The 8,249-nt window shown below is 44.6% G+C and overlaps 1 protein-coding gene across 3 annotated transcripts in view; it reads right to left on the bottom strand.

Annotated features, from left to right (window-relative positions):
* Window positions 1-394: 394 nt before the first annotated feature.
* Window positions 395-8,249, bottom strand: part of CCDC85A (coiled-coil domain containing 85A) — a 186,399-nt gene continuing 178,544 nt past the window's right edge. For 2 of the 3 annotated variants that reach the window (XM_054996493.1, XM_054996510.1), the window contains one exon: window positions 395-1,683. In XM_054996493.1, the coding sequence (XP_054852468.1) occupies window positions 1,594-1,683 (90 nt within the window). In that variant the 3' untranslated portion in view covers window positions 395-1,593. The remainder of the gene's footprint in view (window positions 1,684-8,249) is intronic. The other variant, XM_054996518.1, reaches the window with a different exon arrangement.

Here is an 8,249-nt window from a genome sequence, read left to right as displayed (position 1 = left end):
AACCTTTCTTTGATCAGGTTCAAAGGAGAGAATGGGAGAGAGGGGGTAGCTGTTCCACCCCCAGCCACTATGGGGAGACAGCAGAGCTAAACTCTGCATTCAAAATAGTGGAGCCAATGTCTGCATTCCCACCACACGCCTTTTGGACCTTTAACTGGCTTTTTTCTTCTATCAGCTAAGCTATGCTATAGGTTTACAATACAGCTCAGCTGAGAAATGGGAAAGGAAGTTGCTGGGCTGCGGTGTAGGGGAGGACATAATATCAATAATTTCTGTGCTTTTGCACAGACCTGGCAGAGAAAAATGGGAGGGGCTGTTGCAGAAGTGGTGAGTGGGGATGGTGTTCCAGTCCACTCCCATGCAACTTGCTGCTGCTGTTATGGGGGGGGGGGGTTATATTTTTCCAAGTCCCTGTGTGGAAGTTCCTCAAGTAAGGAATTGGGCCCCTCTCCCCCCGCCCCGATGTTGTTTTTCAGCACATCCCAACCCCTGATTGGTTCCAGCCCGCTGAATGCATGGAAGTCCTTTTGTAACTTTTTTAATGGGCCATACCCTAAAGCACTCCCTTTACCTGTCTCCCCCAAGCCAGATGGTCCTTCCTTGCATACCCCTCACCTTATCTTTAGAGTGCTTCTTTAGTTCCTACTTATGCAATCCAAAGGGCATGCCTAATCCCCAGCTAGGCTTGATAATGGATCCCACTGCTATCATTGTACAGCTAAGACTTCAAACTACTGGCGGAGGCAACCACCATCTATTAGCCACCTGACATCAGCATGGATCTATCCTGTCTGCAGCACACAGGAGGTCTTGCCTGTTACACCAGCACATCCCCTTCAGTGCTCCATCACTGAGGTTACTTTAGGATTGGGCTGCTAAGTGCGCTGAATGGACTTTGCCTTCTCTTTAGAAGACATCCATTGAGACGAATAAAAATAAATGGGATTTCCCCCCTTTTGTTTGGGGTAGGGGCTTTTTATTTTTCTGCTGTAGATTTCTTTGCTACACTACTGGCTGGTTAAGAGACTTGAAGGCCTTTTAGCACCTCAGAATGCAAGTATTCTACAAACCAGAAAAGAAACTGTTTCTGCTGCAATTTGCCTAAGCACCATTAACTAACGTTTGTCACGCTCAGGTGTGGGACTACCAGGGGTAACAGACTTTCCCCAAACTGTGAAGACCAAAGGCACAGTCTGTTGGCGTCTCTCCAATCTGGTGAAAAGCTCCTGGGAAAATCTCCACAGGAATCCACTGCAGCTTTCAAAAAAATAAGCACTTCCTCCATGGATTTGCCTTCTGGTTTTCCAGGTTAGATTTTGAGCAGCCTTGACGATATCAGCTGTATTCTCTTCAGAATCTACGCTGAAATGTTCCTGGCAGGATTAAAGGAGGCAGAGTTGCATTTTGATATATACGGAATGCCAGGAGATTTGGATACTTTACAGCCAAGTCTTCTTGAGGAAAAAAAAACTTGTACCAGTTTCCAGATTCAATCCAGACCGCGCATGGAGTTATAGCATTGTTAGTGAAGAGGCACCAGTGACTAGGTCAAATCCACCAGCAGCTGAAACTCTTCTCTGTTTTGGTATCCATTTACATTGGTCCTTTATACTGGTTTCCAGACATGTGTTGTCTAATTCCAGGACACGAGCCTGCAGCATCTCCAAGTTTCCTCCACACAACCTGAAAAAGAACCAGGAAATGTGTTAGCTATCTTTTCTAGAAAGCCATAACTAGGGTACACATTACATTGTTCATATTAAGCATAAATTCTACATAGAGATAAGGATGATTTACAGGGCAATCCTAAACAGAACTGTATCCTTCTAAGTCCAATGAAATAAATGAACAGCAAATCAAAGTGCCTCAGTGCCTCACCTTCTGGGAACCCCACATACATTGCTTTGAGTTCTGTGATGGTAAGAAGGCAGAACAGAAATGTAATACGTAAGTGAACTAACAAACCAGCTCCAAGATGATGGCTCAAATAGCAAAGCACTGGTACTTATTTTAGCGTGGCAGCAAATTGCTCTGATGCCTTCTCCATCAGCCTGACCAGGGAATACTGTCACACGATGAGTGGTTATGCTACCCATATATCTTTTATGTATCTAAATGTGCTTGGTTTCCTCTTCAATTTCTTTTTGGTGTTGTCTCTGTTTGACACCAACGGCAAGGGAGCACCTGCTCAAGGAAGTACAACCAAAAATAAAGTTTCCATATAGGACGGTATGGTCCCTATTTATAAAGCCTTCAATGGGCAAATTCCAGTATTATTAACTTCACATACAAATACATAGTCCCCTACACACACATCAGGTGGAACTAGTATTTCACATAAGTATACAAAAATCAAAGTGCCCCAAAATTGGAGCAGTTACAGTCAAGACCCAAATGGGTAAACAAACGCCGCTCGTTCCCCTAGGTGTGGGGAGAGCTCCGGCTTGGATTCTGGGCAGCCGGCGTTCTCTGAAAGCTGGCTACAAGCTTCGCCGGCCTTTTGTTGCTCTGCTCGTTTCAAAGCAATTCTTCTTCTGGCCAGTATTTAGTAATTTGTGGATAAACGCATTCCAAATTCCCTCTCCGATATCGTCAGTATCTATGGGGTCTCTGTTTGACCAACCAAACTAAAGAAGAAGACAGCTAAAACAGGAAAGACATAAGAGATGAGGCTAATAAAGTACAGCGATTATTTAGTAATAGAGATGGGCACGAACTGCAAGACAAACTAAAGTTCATCACGAACTGGGTCGGTTTGTGCTTCATGACCCAGCGGTTCATGGAAGCCCGTTTTCCACGAACTTCCATGAACTGGTCTGCCAGTTCATTTGGTTCATGTTAAACCCCAATACCCTTTTCCGTGCCGCTGTTGGGATCTCCCCAACAAGCAGCTGATCCAAGCCTGCGGGGGTGAAATGCCCCTTTCCCTGTCACTGCAAAGCGGCACGGAAAGGGGCATTTCCATCCCTGGATCAGCTGCTTGTTGGGGATCTCCCCGACAAAACGGAAAGGGGCAGCAGCACAGAAAGGAGCATTTAAACCCAGAAAGCATGGAAAGTGGCATTTATACCCCCTGAACCGGTTTGTAAACTGGGGCAAGTTCGTGAAAGTTTGTGGTTCGTGAAACAGGACGAACTACAAACTGCATAGTTTGTTTTTTTCCCAGTTCATGCCCACCGCTATTTAGTAAGTAATTCCAGACATGATTTGGTCATGTTCATCAGTGGAATTTATTCAGCTAGGCATGGATTTAATTTCTTTCCAATAAAACAGCTGTAGACAACCTGTATCTCTAAACATGGATGTGACCACATTTCCAATAAAACAGCTGTGGACAACCTGCATCTCCAAACAACTGCGATCACATTTGGAAACATGTTTGGGGTCAAGTTAGAAGGCTCAGCTCAACAACACAAGTTTTCTTACCAGGAGATGCAATTTGTGTCTGGCTACGTGCGGAATAAATTCTTCTAAAGAATGTAACTCATTGGAAATGACTTATGCAATAACAACAGTAGACCATAAGAAATCCTGGCAGGGATTTGTCCATTTTATTCTTTTTCCAGAATGTAGTAGAAAGTTATCTGCGTAACAAGGACACTTGTAATGCTCCGACATGTTACAGGACCATGACAAGATCACAGCTGACCACTGCCTGGATCAAAACACATTTGACACAATTTCTAGGAAACAATGAGCTATGTTCTTGCTGCCATGCTCTCTATGAAGCTTCCAAGCACCCAAGTCCCTAGCCTCATTGCCAAGAGAAAATCCACTGATAAAATTTCATCTTATCTGTCACTTCCTATGATGAAAGCGAGCAGGAAATTGAAGTGTGCCCACATTCACCTGTAAGCATAAAAGTATAACATGACCATTTTGAATAATGATGTAATCCACTAGTTGCAACGTGATTGTCCTCTACTGTGTGAAGTAGCAAAAACCTGTGAGACAAGCAGACAATATAGTACATTAACATGCCAACACTGCTGGACTCCACATAAATGAATCTCCTTTTGAAAGAATCTTGTTGAATAGCTGCTTTATTTTCTTGAAGCAGAGTCCAACCATTGGTCCATCAAGGTCAGTACTTTCTACTCTGACTGGCCATGGTTCTCCAGGGTCTCAGGCAGAGAAAGGCCCCTTCCAGCTCCTGTCACCTCAGATCTTTTACCTGGAAATTCCAGGGATTGAATCTGACATGATTTGAATGCAAAGCAGGTGTTCTGCCAGTGGGCCATGGTCCTTTCCAAAAATGCTTTCCCCAATAACTGCTATGTGAAATCCTTTAACTGGAAGTGTCATGGAATGAACCTAGGAGGCACCTGCTACACTACTGAGGCATATGTTATACCATTGAGCCACAGCCCCTCTCCATTTTGGCAGACTGGTTAAAGGAGACCTTGGTATGAGACTCTGGAGAGATGTTGCCAGATAAGGCCCATTGGCCTGACAGTATAAGGCAATTCCTTAAAACCAATTCATTCAGTGCACCAGTAAGCCACTTTGTTTGGACTAGTCCATCCTTGCAATAGTGAAAACAGGTTGCATATACACATAGGGTCTCACCACACAGTGATGCCTGGCACGTGCTCTTTAAGTGTCAGGTTTCGCAATTATACCTGAGAGCTGTAGTTTTAAAAGAGCAGTTGGATAGAGAACAGATTCACTCTTTTTGTAAAACAAGAGTGGGGGGGTTGAAAAAGAAAAGAAGCTTTTGGCTAGTGCCCTTAACTCCTTAGTTGCTAAACTACACAGTCTCCCCCACCCTCTTAATTTTAAGTTCTGGCAGATTCCACCCAGAGGGGTTGCTGAACTACACAGTCTCTCCCTCCCCACCCCCTCTGGGTGGAATCTGCCAAGGGAAGGGGAGACTGTCTACTTCAGCAACTAAGGAGTTAAGGGAGCTAGCCAAAACCTTCTTTTCTTTTCCACCCCTCCCTCTCAACTCTTTGTTTTACAAAAAGAGTGAATCCTTTTCTCCAAAAAGAGTTTTACAAAAAGAGTTGAATCCTTCTCTCCACAGGATCCAATCCAGCAGCTCTTTTAAAACTGCAGCTCCCAGGCAAAATTGCAAAACCAAACACTTAAACAGCATGTGCTAGGTGTCACTGTGTGGTGAGACCCATAGACATAGACAGACAAATAAAGCATATACTGAAAAACCTATAGAAGCCGATGCAGGCTAACTCAAAAGAAACAAGTCACACGAGATTCCCCTTCTCTTTTGTTAACAGGAAAATGTCAGTGTTCTTGCCTAAGAGTACTTTTCGGATAATACATACTTACGCTAGTATAGTTCTTATGTAAACAGTCATTTGTAGTGGATATACTGGCTAAATTATTTCTAGTAATTATGGTCATTATACATTTACTGCCATTGGTAATTGTATATACATTTGGTGGCATGCAAGGAATCTAAGGGGATATAAATGATTCACAAATTTTACCTGACCAAAATCTTCTACTCCAAGGTATTATAAGTAGACATGGGCACGAACCAAAAAAAAAAAAACCACGTGATTCGTGGTTCATAGCATTGCACAAACCACGAACTTCCAACCTTTTCCCAGTTCACGAATTAGTTCATGGCTCGTGGCATTTCAACCACCCCCATCGGCTGCTGAAGCTGGTGCAGGGTGTTTGAAACTGCTGCCCAGGCAGCAGGAGAATGGGGTTGTCAGTTTCACAGACCCCACATTGGTTTCAGTCAGTTGGCTGAACCCAGCACAGGGTCTGTGAAACTGACAGCCCCTTTCTCCTGCTGCTCTGGCTGTCAGTTTCACAGACCCCCACGCTGGCAGCAGGAGAAAGGGGATGTCAGTTTCACAGACCCTGTGCTGGCTTCAGCCATGGGGTCTGTGAAACTGACAGCCTCTTTTCTTGCTGCCCGGGCTGTCAGTGTCACAGATCCCATGCCGGTTTCAGCCCATCGGCTGAACACTGAGCAGGGTCTGTGAAACTGACAGACTCTTTCTGCTGTCAGTTTCACAGACCCCGCACTGGGTTCAGCCAATTGGCTGAAACTGGTGCGGGGTCTGTGAAGCTCTGAACCGGCCATGGAACGGTTGGGGAAAGTCGTTTGTTCCATTAAAATGAAGTCCCACAGAGTGCATGTTTCTCTGCAAATGAACCAGCCACTCCGTCTGGAATTTTGTTCCGTGGTTCGTTTCATGCCCATCTCTAATTATAAGCTATTAGGGGCTTGAGAAGGCCAATTTCTGCTCCCTTCCGTTTCCTCCCCCCACCTCCTCTGAACTGACTGTGGTGAAAAGAACCCACCATCCAGCCCATCTTCAAGCACACCGGTAGAACAGGGACAGTCAGAAGCCCTTATGGCAATGTAACACTGGAGAAAGGGGCAGGAACCATAAAGGAGAAACCCACAGCCACAGCTTGGTCATGCATGCCATAGCTGGGGTGGGGCATATACTCTGTAGACATGTGAGAAGTAGGAAAAACTACTTCCTGGCCCAGCTCAAGGCTACTTTGTAACTGTGAGATGTGGAAGTAAAGCAACCGCCTTCCTACTTGTGTCCCTGCTACTTGTGTAGACAGCTGACAGAACCTATGGGATGCAAGGCACTTCCCAGCCTGCTCTCCCCTGCACCGTTTACACCCCCATCAACCCAGACTCAACTACACTGCCGTCAACATTCTGAGCATTTTGATGCATGCTTAGTCCTCATCAGGTCATTTTGGTTTTCTTTTTAATTTCAAAAGTTCAGTTCTTTGCAGAATACCCGAGGAGTGCCTTCAATATGCTTAGACCCCAACCGTATCTGTAGGTGGCCTGGTTCTGCTACCTGGCTGATAGCTGCTTTGCTGGATATCCTGGTATTCTCCTTTTCATGCAACAGGCATGTTTCCTGAAGTTTGATGCTACAAAAGAACAGATAAGAGGAAGTAGAATTTCTTCCTCTTATCAGTTCTTTTGTAGAATGTGTCTTCCCTGTAACTATTTGTAAAAATAGCAAACAACATCCTTCTGTTGTGTCGCTAGGGGTACTGATGCTGAAATGAGTGACTTCTACAAAACTGTTTGTTATTCAAGCACATCTCCCAACAACCAGTTTTCTGCTCAGTGAGCAATAGAAAATATTTATCCAAGTAGATAATGCTGATGTGGCAAGAAAGTGAGAGTTGACACTTTCAATTGCTTTGATTTCCATGAGAAGTCATGTCCTCTAGTTGATGGGAAGGGACGCATCGCATAAAATCAGAGTGCACAGATTGAAGGGCATCCACCACTGCTATGAGTAAATTGTATCTTTTTCCTTCATGCCTCCAGTAGCTATGTGCACAGGAACAATTAAACATGAACGCAAAAATGCTTCAGAACTTCTAAAAGTGACACTTGGTACTGGAGCAGTTTTAGCCAATGGGCAAGAGGCCCCAACCTGAAGAAGAGGGGAAGAAAAGGGCAGGCTTGTGGTGACAGATGCAGCTCCTGACTGCCCCACATGGGGCAAAGGCCACCCCTCGCTTGGCCCTGGTAGGGTGACCAGTGACGAGGCAGCAGTTATTCTAGGGTTCTGCTTGGGGCTGCATAATCACTAAGACTGCCTTTTACTGGGTTTCCAGCAATGTATTTACCCACCACTGTATGACTTCCACTTAACTACAGAAATACCAGCTTCTTCTGCCACAACCTGTACTATGGTCATGTTTCTTCAGCCACAATCCAACAGGCAAATTCTTATATGCATGGAGGACAGGACTCAAAATGCCTTGCAGCCAGAATGGTTAAATGGAACAACGACATCCATAAGCATGACCCTTCCAAATATATGATGCTGGGGCAAACAATAAGGGAGACCAGTTTCTTTCATGACTACCTTCTTTGCTTTCTGGAGGCATCTGGCTGGACTTTTGGTCTGATCAAGCAAGGCTATGCCTATGTTCAGAGTCTAAGGAGATGCCCTACTTGCAGAGTGATTTAGATATTCAATGAGGGAAACATTATATCGGGATATGTCCAGCAAGGACATTTTCAGAACTAAAGATCAGCTAGGTAGTGTTATATACAGGCAATAGCTGGCAGCTCCACTGAGTATCCTATCATGCAGAAGTCCAATGTACCCAATTCCCTGCCACACCACCATTCAAGGAAGCTTGAAAACTTGAGCTGGCTTTTGATGACTTGGATTAAACTGGTTGGGGAAAGGGTTTTAGCACTCTAGATGTTTTTTTAATTTAATTTAATTTATTAATTTCTTCAATTTATAGTCCGCCCTCCCCACACAAGT

The sequence above is a fragment of the Eublepharis macularius genome, chromosome 1, assembly GCF_028583425.1.
Source record: "Eublepharis macularius isolate TG4126 chromosome 1, MPM_Emac_v1.0, whole genome shotgun sequence".
Lineage (NCBI taxonomy): Eukaryota > Metazoa > Chordata > Lepidosauria > Squamata > Eublepharidae > Eublepharis > Eublepharis macularius.
Note: the sequence above shows the minus strand (reverse complement) of the source record. Positions and strands in the feature narration are given on the sequence as shown.